Source organism: Dendrobates tinctorius, unplaced genomic scaffold (genome assembly GCF_039654945.1).
Source record: "Dendrobates tinctorius isolate UK_male_01 unplaced genomic scaffold, ASM3965494v1 ptg000256l, whole genome shotgun sequence".
NCBI lineage: Eukaryota > Metazoa > Chordata > Amphibia > Anura > Dendrobatidae > Dendrobates > Dendrobates tinctorius.
The window spans coordinates 5,354,088-5,369,926 of NW_027361923.1; the positions used below are offsets into that span (position 1 = coordinate 5,354,088).

Consider the following 15,839-nt stretch of genomic DNA (forward strand, 5'->3'; position numbering starts at 1 on the left):
GGCTTACCGACTCCACAGCCCTGGTTGTAATCCACCAAAATGGCAGAAAACGGATCCACCTGTGTACGGACATCGTGTGCCACCGGACCGTTTTTTTGACGGATCCGGCGAAGGAAGAAATTTAAAGGAATGAGAGAGAGAGAGAATTTTTCAGCCGCCCGAACAGAGTTTAGGGTTAAATTTGCGGCCGAGGCAAGTCCTCCGGGCACACGCAATGTAAAATGCGGATTCGGCCGCCCGAAAAAACGTTGCATTGTCCATCCAGGCATGTCGGCAGACACCAAAATTTTGGCGGATCCGCAAAAAAACGGATCCAAAGGATGGCCATCCGTCAAGATCCGCCAGTAATGCAACTCAATGGGAAAAAAAACGGATCCGCCAAGCAAAATGGCGGATCCGTTTTTTTTTTCAAAACGTCGGATTTTGACTGATGGTAAAATACGGATGTATTTTTGCAATTTCACCACACTTTCAATTTTTTTCCCCGTTTTCTATTACAGTACATGGTAAAACCAATGGTCTCATTCAAAAGTACAACTCGTCCCGCAAGAAAAAAAACAAGCCCTCACATGGCCATATGGAGAGAACAATAAAAAAATTAAAAAGTTATGGTTTGCCTACGGATACGCCCCGAGGATGGCGGGTGCTCGAGTGACTTGTCCGTGTCATCGCCCCGCATGTTATTAGATAGCCACAAAACATGGGGAATTGCCCGTGTTTGTCAGGCAATCCCCGCATGTTTTGTGATGGTCTAACAGATGCAAAACATGTGGGCGTGGACTTGAACATGTCACTCGAGCGCCCGCGATACTCGGGGAGTATCCGTAGGCAAACTGGACTAACGAGCATTGCGCTCATCACGAGAAACGGGCCATGTAACGACTGACATCCTGGATGATTAATGCGTAAAGGCCCATTTAGACAGGCAGCGCCGATCAACTACAAACATGTTAGTCAGCGCTGGTCTACGTGCTCGTTCACACTGGTCGACAAAAATGTAGTATAGTTCTTCTGATTCGCTTTGTCACTTAGCCCATGTGCAGGGCACTGTTGTAGTTTGGGTATCCATGGTTACAATTACTCAAATAGTGACAGTTAGTTGGTAGTGGTTGTAATCATGGATACATAAGCTACTGCAATGCCCTGCACATGGGGTAAGCAAGATAGCTTATCAGAAGAACTATACTACATTTCTAATGGAATGTATTTGCTATTATTATTATAATAACACCTACTAAATATTGGGCTAGGATCTTAAGAGATTGGAATACACCTTATAATTGGATTGGTTAAACGATGGTTTCTGTTTAACGACAGCAGAGCTCTTTAATAAAAATACAACATAATTGATTGACACAGAATGTCCACAATATACAAAGAATAAGCTGCACAAGGTTCTGCGTGGTGTCGAGTCCCGGACACAGGTGACCGCTGCTGATGTCTCCTCCGTCCCCATCAGGACGATGCGGGGGGACAGTCGCTCTGGCCACGAGATCTGCATCTTTTCACCGTGTGCTCAGAATGTCGCTGAAGTTCTTCAATCTGTGAATTCAGGATGTTCTCAAAGTCCCGGGCTCGTCTGTTCTCCTCCTGTAGGAATCTCTCTGCAGCTGATACAAAGGATTGCTGAAATACAACAAGGCGGAGCAGAAGAGCTTCTTATCGGGGTTTCATAGAATGAAAACTTAAATAGGGAATTTCCAGGAATAGACAGACTCCTGCCAGAGAGGTCAATATGGGTCCAACCCTGGGACGCGGAGCGGCTGTACACGGCCCTAATCCATTGCTGATTTTGTAAGTTTGCCCACTGACAAAGATAGGAACAGTCTATAATTTTAAGGGTAGGTTAATTTTAACATTGCAAGATAGAATATCAAAAATAAAATCCAGAAAATCACATTTTCTGTCAGACTAATCTGATAAGCTTTTATGAAGAGGTAAGTTCCGGACTGGGCCAAGGGAATGCAGTGGACGTGGTGTACATGGACTTTTCAAAAGCTTTTGATACGGTGCCACACAAAAGGTTGATACATAAAATGAGAACAATGGGGATAGGGGAAAATATGTGTAGGTGGGTTAAGAGCTGGCTCAGGGATAGGAAACAAAGGGTGGTTATTAATGGAGCACACTCGGACTGGGTCACGGTTAGCAGTGGGGTACCACAGGGGTCAGTTTTGGGCCCGCTTCTTTTTAACATATTTATTAATGACCTTGTAGGGGGCATAGAGAGTAGAATTTCAATATTTGCAGATGACACTAAACTCTGCAGGGTAATTAATACAGAGGAGGACAATTTTATATTACAGGAGGATTTATGTAAACTAGAAGCTTGGGCTGATAAATGGCAAATGAGCTTTAATGGGGATAAATGTAAGGTCATGCACTTGGGTAGAACGAACAAGTTGTATAATTATGTGCTTAATTGTAAAACACTGGGCAAAACAGTCACTGAAAAAGACCTGGGTGTATGGGTGGACGACAAACTCACATTTAGTGGCCAGAGTCAAGCAGCTGCTGCAAAGGCAAATAAAATAATGGGATGCATTAAAAGAGGCATAGATGCTCATGAGGAGAACATAATTTTACCTCTATATAAGTCAGTAGTGCGACCACACTTAGAATACTGTGTACAGTTCTGGTCTCCGGTGTATAAGAAAGACATAGCTGAACTGGAGCGGGTGCAGAGAAGAGCGACCAAGGTTATTAGGGAACTAGGGGGTCTGCAATACCAAGACAGGTTATTACACTTGGGGTTATTTAGTTTGGAGAATCGAAGGCTTAGGGGTGATCTTATTACAATGTATAAATATATGTGGGGACAATACAAAGACCTTTCTAATGATCTTTTTACTCTTAGACCTGTGACGGGGACAAGGGGCATCCTCTACGTCTGGAGGAAAGAAGGTTTAAGCATACTCACAGACGCGGATTCTTTACTGTAAGAGCAGTGAGACTATGGAACTCTCTGCCATATGATGTTGTAATGAGTGATTCACTACTAAAATTTAAGAAGGGACTGGATGCCTTTCTTGAAAAGTATAATATTACAGGGTATATACACTAGTCTCCTTAATATTGCGTTGATCCAGGGAGCTAGTCTGATTGCCGTATGTGGAGTCGGGAAGGAATTTTTTTCCCCAATGTGAAGCTTACTGTTGCCACATGGGGTTTTTTTGCCTTCCTCTGGATCAACATGTTAGGGCAAGTTAGGATAGGATATGGGTTGAACTAGATGGACTTAAAGTCTCCCTTCAACCTTAATAACTATGTTACTATGTTACTATGTTACATTGTATAAAATATATAAATTTGCATTTTGCAGTGAGAAATAAGTATTTGATCCCCTACCAACCGTTAAGTGTTTTGGCTAATAGAGACCAGTTAAATGCTCCTAATCAACTCGTTACCTGCATTAACCCCTTCACCCCCAAGGGTGGTTTGCACGTTCATGACCGGGCCAATTTTTACAATTCTGACCACTGTACCTTTATGAGGTCATAACTCTGGAACGCTTCTATGGATCCCGGTGATTCTGACATTGTTTTCTCGTGACATATTGTACTTCATGTTAGTGGTAAAATTTCATTCAAATAACTTGCGTTTGTGAAAAAAACGGAAATTTGGCAAAAATTTTGAAAATTTCGCAATTTTCCAACTTTGAATTTTTATGCCCTTAAATCACAGAGATACGGCACACAAAAAACTTGATAACTAACATTTCCCACATGTTTACTTTACATCAGCACAATTTTGGAACCAAAATTTTTTTTTGTTAGGAAGTTATAAGGGTTAAAAGTTGACCAGCGATTTCTCATTTTCACACCATTTTATTTTTAGGACCACATCACATTTGAAGCCACTTTGAGGGGTCTATATGATAGAAAATACCCAAAAGTGACACCATTCTAAAAACTGCACCCCTTAAGGTGCTCAAAACCACATTCAAGAAGTTTATTAACCCTTTAGGTGCGTCACAGGAATTTTTTTGAATATTTAAAAAAAATGAACATCTAACTTTTTTTTCACAAAAAAAATACTTCAGGTTCAATTTTTTTTATTTTACCAAGGGTAACAGGAGAAATTGGACTGCAAAAGTTATTGTGCAATTTGTCCTGAGTACGCTGATACCTGATTTGTGGGGGGGAACAACTGTTTCGGCGCATGGCAGAGCTCAGAATGGAAGGAGCGCCTTTTGACTTTTTCAATGCAAAATTGGCTGGAATTCAGATCGGACGCCATGTCACGTTTGGAGAGTCCCTGATGTACCTAAACAGTGGAAACCCCCTACAAGTGACCCCATTTTGGAAACTAGACCCCCCAAGGAACTTATCTAGATATGTGGTGAGAACTTTGAACCCACAAGGGCTTTACAGAAGTTTATAACGTACAGCGGTACAATTAAAAAATCATTTTTTCCACAAAATAGATCTTTTCACCCTCAATTCTTATTTTTCCAAGGGTAACAGGACCCTAAAAGTTATTGTGCAATTTGTCCTGAGTATGCTGATACCCCACATGTGGGGGTAAACCACTATTTGGGCGCATGGCAGAGCTCGGAAGGGAAGCAGCGCCATTTGACGTTTTTGGCTGGAATTGAGATCGGACATCATGTCGCGATTGGAAAACCCCTGATGTACCAAAACAGTGGAAACCCCCCACAAATGACACCATTTTGGAAACTAGACCCCCTAAGGAACTTATCTAGATGTGTGGTGAGAACTTTGAACCCCCAAGGGCTTCACAGAAGTTTATAACATAAAGCCGTACAATTAAAAAATCATATTTTTTCCACAAAAATGATCTTTTCACCCTCAATTCTTATTTTTCCAAGGGTAACAGCACCCTAAAAGTTATTGTGCAATTTGTCCTGAGTACGCTGATACCCCACATGTGGGGGTAAACCACTATTTGGGCGCATGGCAGAGCTCGGAAGGGAAGCAGCGCCATTTGACGTTTTTGGCTGGAATTGAGATCGGACACCATGTCGCGATTGGAAAACCCCTGATGTACCTAAACAGTGGAAACCCCCCACAAATGACACCATTTTGGAAACTAGACCCCCCAAGGAACTTATCTAGATGTGTGGTGAGCACTTTGAACCCCCCAGTGCTTCACAGAAGTTTATAACGCCCGGGCGTGAAAATAAAAAATTCGTATTTTTTCCACAAACATGATCTTTTAGTCACCATTTTTTTTATTTTCCCAAGGGTAACAGGAGAAATTGGACCCCAAAAGTTGTTGTCCAATTTGTCCTGAGTATGCTGATACCCCATATGTGGGAGAAAACTACTGTATGGGAACACATCGGGGATCGGAAGGGAAGTAGTGACGTTTTGGAATGCAGACATTGATGGAATGGTCTGCGGGTGTCATGTTGCCTTTGGAGAGCCCCTAATGTACCTAAACAGTGGAAACCCCCCACAAATGACCCCATTTTGAAAACTAGACCCCCTAAGGAACTTATCTAGATGTGTGGTGAGCACTTTGAACCCCCAAGGGCTTCACAGAAGTTTATAATGCCAGGGCATGAAAATAAAAAAAATCGTATTTTTTCCACAAACATGATCAATTAGTCCCCAATTTTTTCATTTTCCCAAGGGTAACAGGAGAAATTGGACCGCAAAAGTTGTTGTCCAATTTGTCCTGAGTACGCTGACACCCCATATGTGGGAGAAAACTACTGTATGGACACACGTCGGGGCTCGGAAGGGAAGCAGTGCCATTTTGGAATGCAGACTTTGATGGAATGGTCTGCGGGTGTCATGTGCGTTTGGAGAGCCCCTGATGTACCTAAACTATTGAAACTCCCAACAGGTGACCCCATTTTGGACACTAGACCCCCCCACGGAACTTATCTAGATGTGTGGTGAGCACTTTGAACCCCCAAGTGCTTCACAGAAGTTTATAACGCTCGGACGTGAAAATAAATTTTTTTTTTCCACAAAAATGATATTTTTGCCCCCAATTTTTTATTTTCCTAAGGGTAACAGGAGAAATTGGACCCCAAAAATTGTTTTGCAATTTGTCCTGAGTAGGCTGATACCCTACATGTGGGGGTAAATCACTGTTTGGGCGCATGGCAGAGCTTAGAAGGGAAGGAGCACCATATGACTTTTTCAACTCAGAATGGGCTGGAATTGAGATCAGACGCAGTGTTGCATTTGGAGAGCCCCTGATGTCCCCAAACAGTGGAAACCCCCAATTCTAACTCCAACCCGAACCCCAACACACCCCTAACCCTAATCTCAGCCCTAACCCAAGCCCTAACCCTAGCCCTAACCCTAGCCCTAACCCTAGCCCTAATGGAAAAATGGAAATAAATACATTTTTTTAATTTTATTATTTTTCCCTAACTAAGGGGGTGATAACGGGGGGTTTGATTTACTATTTATGGCGGTTTTTATGTTTGGCGGCTGTCGCACACTAAAAGACGCTTTTTATTGTAAAAATAGTTTTTGCATCACCACATATTGAGAGCTATAATTTTTCCGTATTTTGACCCACCGAGTCATGTGAGGTCTTATTCTTTGCGGGACAAGTTGACGTTTTTATTGGTACCATTTTCGGGCACGTGACATTTTTTGATCGCTGTTTATTCCGATTTTTGGGACGCAGAATGAACAAAAACCAGCGTTTCATGAATTTCTTTTGGGGGAGTGCGTTTACACCGTTCCGCGTGCGGTAAAATTGATAAAGCGGTTTTATTCTTCGGGTCAGTACGGTTACAGCGATACCTCATTTAGGTCGTTTTTTATGTTTTGTCGGTTTTATGCAATGAAAACTATTTTATATAAAAAATAATTATTTTTGCATCGCTTTATTCTGCGAGCTATAACTTTTTTATTTTTTCGCTGATGATGCTGTGTGGCGGCTCGTTTTTTGCGGGACAAGATGACGTTTTCAGCGGTACCATGGATATTTATATGCGTCTTTTTGATCGCACGTTATTGCACTTTTTGTTTGGCGGTACGATAATAAATCATTATTTTTTGCTTCGTTTTTTATTTTTATTTTTTAAGGGGTTCGCTAAAGGGGTTAACTAATGGGACAGTTTTATAGGGCGGGTCGTTACGGACGCGGCGATACCTAATATGTGTACTTTTATTGTTTTGTTTTTTTTTTATTTTCAAAAAATGAATTTATTGGGGAATATTTTTTTTTTTTTTACTAATTTATTTGGCGATTTTTTTAAAATTATTTTTACACTTTTTTTTAATTTTTTTTTTACTTTATTACATAGTCCCAGGTGGGACATCACTGTCCTGTGACAGATCGCTGATCTGTCACATCACAGATCACTGTGACAGATCAGCAATCTGTCACAGGCAGTGCACAAGGCTTCCTCATGCCTGCGCTTTGCAGGCACTGAGGAAGCCAGCTTCCTCCAGGCCCCCGTCGCCATCTTGGATCCGGGGGCCTGGAGGAAAGGAGTCCCCCACAGCAGCGCTGCACACTGCGCTGCCGTGGGGGGCTCAGGGAAGCACGGAGGGAGCCCCCTCCCTGCCGATGCTTCCCTTTAACTCCCGGTACACCGCGATCATGTTTGATCGCGGTGTGCAAGGGGTTAACGTGTCGGGGCGGTCCGTGACCGCCCCTGACACATAGTGCCGGGTGTCAGCTGTGATAATCAGCTGACACCCGGCCGCGATCAGCGGCGCTCACCACGTGGGCGCCGCTGATCGCGCTAGACGTACTATCCCGTCCATGGGCATAGGGGCCCGGGTTCCATGGACGGGATAGTACGTCTGATGTCAGGAAGGGGTTAAAGACAGCTGTCTTACATAGTCACCTTTATAAAAGACTCCTGTTCACAGACTCAATTAATCAGTCAGACTCTAACCTCTACAACATGGGCAAGACCAAAGAGTTTTCTAAGGATGTCAGGGACAAGATCATAGACATGCACAAAGCTGGAATGGGCTACAAAACCATAAGTAAGACGCTGGGTGAAAAGGAGACAACTGTTGGTGCAATAGTAAGAAAATTGAAGAAATACAAAATGACTGTCAATTGACATCGATCTGGGGCATCATGCAAAATCTCACCTCGTGGGGTATCCTTGTTAATGATCTCAAGGCAGCTGGCACCACAGTCACCAAGAAAACCATTGCGAACACATTACGCCATAAAGGTTTAAAATCCTGCAGTGCCTGTAAGGCTGTGTGCACACGTTGCGGATTCTGCTGCGTTTCCGCAGCGGTTTTGGCCCTGCGGAAACGTAGCAGTTCCGCTGACATGGTACAGTACCATGTAACCCTATGGCTTTTCAAAAACGCTGTGCTCACGCTGCGGTTTTTTCCGTGCGGTTTTGCTGCGGTTTACAAACCGCAGCATGTCAATTGTTTGGGCGGTTTCCGCAGCGGTTTCACACCTTTAACATAGTAGAGGTGTGAAACCGCAGGGCTAAACAGGTCACTTTACCTGCAGATCCGCGCGGAAAAACCCGCAGCTGAATCTGCAACGTGTGCACATAGCCTAAGGTCCCCCTGCTCAAGAGGGCACATGTGTAGGCCCGTCTGAAGATTGCCAATGAACAACCTGGATGATTCTGTGAGTGATTGGGAGAAGGTGCTGTGGTCAGATGAGACAAAAATTGAGGTCTTTTGTATTAACTCAACTCACCGTGTTTGAAGGAAGAGAAATGCTGCCTATGACCCAAAGAACACCATCCCCACTGTCAAGCATGGAGGTGAAAACATTATATTTTGGGGTATTTCTCTGCTCTGGACAAAGGACTACTTCACCGCATCAGTGGGAGAATGGACGAATCCATGTACCGTAAAATCCGGAGTGACAACCTCCTTCCCTCCACCAGGAGATTAAAAATGGGTTGTGGCTGGGTCTTCCAGCAAGACAATGACCCAAAACATACAGTGAAAGCAACAAAGAAATGGCTCAAAAAGAAGCACATTAAGGTCATGGAGTGACCTAGCCAGTCTCCAGACCATAATCCCATAGAAGACTTATGGAGGGAGTTGAAGCTTCGAGTTGCCAACGACAGCCTCAAAATTTTAATGATTTAGAGATGATCTGCAAAGAGGAGTGGACCAAAATTCCTCCTGACATGTGCGCAAACCTAATCATCAACTACAAAAAAAGTCTGACTGGTGGGTTTGCCAACAAGGGTTTTGCCACGAAGTATAAAGTTTTGTTTGCCAGAGGGATCAAATACTTATTTCTCACTGCAAAATGCAAATAAATGTATATGATTTATACAGCGTGATATTTTGGATTTTATTTTTGATATTCTATCTCTCAATGTTAAAATTAACCTACCCTTAAAATTATAGACTGTTCATGTCTTTGTCAGTGGGCAAACTTACAAAATCAGCAAGGGATCAAATACTTATTTCCCCCACTGTAGCTTCACCTTTGATTCTGCTCATCATGGGAACTGTTCCCTCTAAACTGTGCAGCAAACAGCTCAGAAACAACGGGAGATTCAGGAAAAATGTGTTCAAAGAATGGGCAGAGCGCTCATGTATCGCGCAGTCTGACCGTAGAGAGAACTGCGCAGACGTTCAGGTCCAGCTGCACCGTCCTCCACCAGCTTTCTATTACTGGAGCCTGGAGAGGCGGCTAATCACTGGCCACCGGGTCCGCAGCATAGAGAGGTCGTCCGTCCTTACGATATTGATGACCCATCCGAAGAATATACATATCATGAGAATCCGTCACACGGAGTCATTAATCACTGGCAAGTAATGTCACTGACCTCTGCAGTAGAGTCTCCTGACTGATCATAAACGAAGTGGGAGAAATCGGTGAGATCCATCTCAGGAAAGTAATGGTCGTTCCGACTCGGGCTCATTTTCGGGAGGATGAAGTCCAGACATTCGTGGTCCGTCAGCCGGCCGTCACCCGAGCGGTAGCTCCTGACATTATTTGTGTCATTATCTGCCACCTTTGGGGTCTCTTCATCTTCCTCACTTGATCTTAAATAAAAGGACATAAAAGTTAGATGACATCTATGGATTGGATGAGGCTAAGAAAACAAAGCTTTAGGGGGGGGGTTGTCCACCTGAGGGGAACATTGTTATTTAAATGCATGCATTTTGGGATAAAAATCAATTTTACTATTGGGTTCCATCCCAAAAGTTGTGCTGTTTGCCTTCTATATTCTCACAGTGTCTGCTGCCGCAGGTTGCAGAATGAGGTAACCGAGTATCCATCAGGGAGCTCTGTCAGAAAAGAAAGTTTTCTTTAAAAGGGTTGTTCCGAAAGCCCCAGAGTAAATAGAGCGTTAGTTTGCATGCGAGACCACCACTCCTTATCTATCCACACAGGGGACTTCTTATGAGTGGTGGAGGGGGTGGGGGGCTAAGTAGGCAAACACACAGATAGCATACAATTATCACCTATCATGTGTTTTTTAGTGGTCTGTCGAGTGTTGCGCTCTCCTACTGAAATGAATGGGAGTGTGATGCCCATGAGATCAACAGGACCAAAAAATGTTCTAACGCCCCTCAGATGGCTGCCGGCCCTTCTTCTAAGGAAAGTAGTCTCCGATTGGTGGCTTTTCAGCCATTGTGGAAGTTAGTTGTAGGAAAGCCGTGGGTAGGAGACCACTGATGACGAGGGTCACGGATCTCCACTGACCACGAGCAGAAGTGCAGACTTCAGAGCTTCGCTGACGACGAGAAGAAGTGCAGACTTCAGAGCTCCAGTGACCACAAGTCGAAGTACAAACGTCAGAGCTTCGATGACCATGAGCAGAAGTACATTTTACAGAGCTCCGCTGACCACGAAGCGTAAGTGCAGACTTCAGAGCTCCACTGGCCACGAGCAGAAGTGCAGCCTTCAGAGCTTTGCTCACCAAGAGCAGACTTCAGAGCTTCGCTGACCATGAGCAGAAGTGCAGATACAGAGCTCCGCAGAAGTACATTCTACAGAGCTCCGCTGGCTACAAGCAGAAGTGCAGCCTTCAGAGCTTTGCTCACCACGAGCAGAAGTACAGACTTCAGAGCTTTGCTGGCCACAAGCAGAAGTGCAGTCTTCAGAGCTTTGCTCACCACGAGCAGAAGTACAGACTTCAGAGCTTTGCTGGCCACAAGCAGAAGTACAGACTTCAGAGCTTTGCTGGCCACAAGCAGAAGTACAGACTTCAGAGCTTTGCTGGCCACGAGCAGAAGTACAGACTTCAGAGCTTTGCTCACCACGAGCAGAAGTACAGACTTCAGAGCTTTGCTGGCCACAAGCAGAAGTGCAGTCTTCAGAGCTTTGCTCACCACGAGCAGAAGTACAGACTTAAGAGCTTTGCTGGCCACAAGCAGAAGTGCAGCCTTCAGAGCTCCAGTGACCACAAGCAGAAGGGCAGACTACAGAGCTCCGCTTGCCACGAGCTGAAGGGCAGACTTTAGAGCCCCACAGACCATGAGCAGAAGTACAGACTTCAGAGCTGCACATCATCCTGTACTTCTTTCCTTAGACTTACGGCAAAGCGGCAGAACAAAGCAAAAAGTTCTATCAAACACAGTAAAAGGCAATTCACAGCGGGGCCCTGCAGAGATCTGCATTATTCACCTCCAGAGTGCTCAGAATGAATAATGTGGAGGTAGACGGCGGGGCTCGGAATGCAGCGAGAATTTTTCATTTTCCTAAAAGGCAGTTCCCCCTCCTCGCTCATTGCACATAATGTGATGTATTTGCATACATATGTGTGTACGGACAGCACACGTCCCTGTGTAACCATGGTGAGAGCACGCTGGAACCCCACCGTCCAGCAGCCACCGGCCCCCTATAATGCAGATGTGAGCACGTAGTGCTGGAGAGGACACGATCTACCCCACAGTAAGATGTTTTGACCCTATGGGGTACAACTCATGGGTTGTGAACGGAGCACAAAAAAATGCCTGGGTGCATAAGTTCCACGTGGATTTGGCTGCAGCATTGAGCAGAGTCTGCGCTGAACATCTGCGGATATAGAATGTGCGCTGAACCTACAATTTCTGCATCCATTTTTTTTCTCCGTACAATGTGTGGATTTTGATTTGGAAAAAATCCTGCTGCTTACTGTACACACTGTGGAATTTCCACCGTCTCTGCCGCATATTTGAGAATACCCTAGAGGAACTTCCATCAGAGGTCCGTATGTGACCGAGCAGCAGGAGCCGCACAGATGGATATCAGCATAAGGATTCATTCACACACATGATTTGTCCACGTAGGAGAAAACCGGGCTGCTTATTCTGATCAGACTCAGAGTGGTCCGAGTGTCGTCCATTTATCTCGTATGTGGAGAAATATCTGACAGTATGTGAAAATTGGATGCCATCCGAGTGCAGTTCGCTTTTTTCCCCTGGACCCATGGATTCGCACAGCAGATGTTGACCCTACCCTTGGATCAAAATCAGACGTGTCTCAGCAATCTTCCGTCGTCCTCCTGGTCTGCAGAAAATCACTGGCGTGTGAACGGCACCATCGATTATGACAGGTACGAATGAAATCCGTGAAAAACACAGATGGCACTCATATGTGAAAATCGGACGTCCGAATGAGACCTCAGCAGGAAAAAGACAGACGAGGTCCTGGTGCAAGAACGGTACATGGCCCCCTTTATTTACGCCTACTGGTACATCAGAACTCTCAATCCAGAATACCCACTGCACCCCTGAACCCCATGCACTCCTCATCCTCTGTTTTTTTAACTGGTACGCTGCTGCTTTTTTTCCCCCTGACTTTAATTCCATGTACCCTACTTCAAACTTACCGTATGCATACTGATATGCCCATGCTCGTCACACTTAGTATTAAGGGCCTTTTACACATAGCGAGATCGAAAGCGATATCGCTAAAGCCTCACCGATTTTGTGACGCAACAGTGACATTGCTAGCGATCTCGCTTTGTGTGACACGTACCTGCGACCGGCCCCCCGCTGGATGATTGCGCTTGAATGTCCTGGGCCATTTTTTCGTCGTTGGCGTCCCGCTGGCGCCGACTAGCGACGCAGGGACGCAGGCGGAAGTCATCATCATCGCTACAGTGTGAAAGGCAACAGCCACCGCCGACGGATCGCTTATGGCTGCTGCGTCGCTGGTGAGATCTTCCTGTTTGGCAGCTCACTAGTGACCATTTAGCGACGCACCAGCGATCCTGACCGGGTCATATCGTTGTTGGGATCGCTGGTGTATTGCTAAATGTAACGGGACCCTAATCCTTCCATTTTATTCTGCCTCTTTCTTCAGCTGTGATGCTAGTCAAATGTCCTATTAACTGCATTCTGTTAATTGCTCCCTGCTGTGACCTGCCCTCCTGCTCCCTTCCACTCTCACCTGGCTTCATTTCATGGACATTTGAATGGTATAAGTTGCATGGAGTAGGTTTAGGTCACAAAAGGTAATAATAATCACTGTCTTCTAATTTTACATGCCTTTCTTTTCTTACCCTGCTCTTTAACCATGCTCACATTTGTCCTCACCGTTTTTGCTCCACTAATTTTCCACTATCCTTCGCTATCCCCAAACCCTTGCACCCTCGGCCCAAATAACTATCTCCCCCTCTCTCTTACCCCCCACCTCGCTTCATCTGCAGACCTGATCCTTAACCTCAGACCTCTCCAAATAAAATATAATACCAGTTGGTCACTCTCCTTCACCCACGTGCTTTCCCTTTCCCTGTTCTTCTGGCGACATATCCCCCCAATCCCGGCACCGCCCCCTCATGCATCACACTAATCCTCATCCTTATCTTTCTCACACTAAGGCCTGTTTCACACATCAGTTTTTTCCCGTCAGTCAAAATCCGCCAATATTTATAAAAAACGGATCCGCCAAAAAAGAGGCGGATCCGTTTTTTTCCCCATAGACTTACATTATTGGCGGATCTTGACTGACGGTCGTCCGTCCCACCCGTTGTTGTACGGATCCGCCAAGATTTTAGCGGCTCTCGGGCGGATGAGACGGGCCCTGCAACGTTTTTTTTACTTTGACGGACCGCTATTTTCAGCTGCACATACCCAGAATGTAAACTCCGGAAAGCATTTTAACCCATGCCGTCCAGGAGCCGCTAAAATAATCTCTCTCTCCTCACGGTTCGCCCCGACCCTCTCTTCTCGCAATCGTCACGCTGCTCACTTCTCACGATCATCCTGCCTCTTCTCCCGATCATCCCCCCTCTTCTCGCGGCTCCTCCCACCGCTCTCTTCTAGCGATCATCCCGCCTCTTCTCGCAGCTCCTCCAGCCGCTCTGTTATCGCGATCGTCCCCCCCGCTTCTTGCGGCTCCTCCAGCCGCTCTGATATCGCGATCGTACCCCCGCCTCTCGCGGCTCCTCCCGCCGCCCTTATCGCGGTTCCTCCCACCGCTCTCTTATCGCGGATCCTCCCGCGGCCCAGCTCTTTCTCGCGGCTCGTCCCGCAGCCCGGCTACATCGTCGGTACTTTTTTCAACCCTGCGGTTCCTTTAAGTTTCCTAGATCGGCGGATCCCGTCAGAGCAACAGTCAGGTGCCACCCGTTGGTGTCTCAACGGACACGGATCCGTTCTCTGCCTTTTTGGCGGCTGCCAACTGAAGGGAAAAACATATGTGTGAAACAGGCCTAAGAGAAACTACCACAATCCCTCACCCTTAAAATCTGTGCCACTGACCCCCGCCCCCCTGTTCCCTCTCTCTGGAGCACTTTGGAATGCCCGCTCCGTCTGCAACAAACTCCATGTGATCCACAACCTCTTTACCTCCCACAACCTTTCCTTCCTGGCCCTCACTGAGACCTGGCTGACACTCCCTGACACGGCCTCCCCGGCCGCACTGACTTATGGCAGCCTCCACTTTACCCACACTCCTCGCTCTGGCAACAGATATGGCGGAGGACTGGGTTTAATCCTTTCTAAAAACTGCTCCTTTAACCCTATCCAACCCCCCCTTATCCTCCCTTCTTTCGAGGTTCACTCTGTCCGTATCTACTCTCCCTCTATTCTCCAAATGGCTGTCATATACCGACCACCGGGCTCAGCCACTGCCTTCATTGACCAAATCTCCACCTGGCTCCTCCACTTTCTCTCTGCTCACATCCCCACCTTCATCATGGGGGACTTCAACATTCCCATTGACACCCACCAGCCTCCAAACTCCTGTCATATACCTCAACCTTTGGACTTACTCAGCGGTCCTCCACCGCCACCCACACAGATGGACATACATTAGACCTCATCCGATCTCCTTTCCACGCGCCCGGCCTCGCAGTCCCAGTAATGCTTTGCGCCTTAGACCGGAGATGACGTCACTCTCACGAGAGCGCAACGTCATCAGCGGTGTTTTGCGCAAAGCATTACTGGGATCGCGAAGCTCGCTCGTGGAGATCACGGGCCGTCGGAAGGTGAGTATATAACTATTTTTTATTTTAATAGAGACCATGCATACCAGGAAAGGGGGGTGAAGGGACCATACATACCAGGAAAGGGGGGTGAGGGTGACCATGCATACCAGGATAGGGGGGTGAGGGTGACCATGCATACCAGGAAAGGGGGGTGAGGGGGACCATACATACCAGGAAAGGGGGGGTAAGGGGGACCATGCATACCAGGAAAGGGGGGTGAGGGGGACCATGCATACCAGGAAAGGGAGGTGAGGGGGACCATGCATACCAGGAAAGGGAGGTGAGGGGGACCATGCACACCAGGAAAGGGGGGTGAGGGGGACCATGCATACCAGGATTGGGGGGTGAGGGGACCATGCATACCAGGAAAGAGGGGTGACGGGACCATGCATAACAGGATTGGGTGGTGAGGGGACCATGCATATCAGGATTGGGGGGTAAGGGGACCATGCATACCAGGAAAGAGGGGTGACGGGACCATGCATACCAGGATTGGGGGGTGAGAAGACCATGCACTCCAGGATTG

General features: G+C 46.4%; 1 protein-coding gene across 3 annotated transcripts in view; it reads right to left on the reverse strand.

Annotated features, from left to right (window-relative positions):
• Nucleotides 1–1,300: 1,300 nt before the first annotated feature.
• DEUP1 (deuterosome assembly protein 1) overlaps nucleotides 1,301–15,839 on the reverse strand; it is a 70,099-nt gene continuing 55,560 nt past the window's right edge. For all 3 annotated transcript variants that reach the window (XM_073558389.1, XM_073558388.1, XM_073558387.1), the window contains 2 exons: nucleotides 9,716–9,935; nucleotides 1,301–1,626 (listed from right to left, as the gene is read on the reverse strand). In XM_073558389.1, the coding sequence (XP_073414490.1) occupies nucleotides 1,456–1,626; nucleotides 9,716–9,935 (391 nt within the window). In that variant the 3' untranslated portion in view covers nucleotides 1,301–1,455. The remainder of the gene's footprint in view (nucleotides 1,627–9,715; nucleotides 9,936–15,839) is intronic.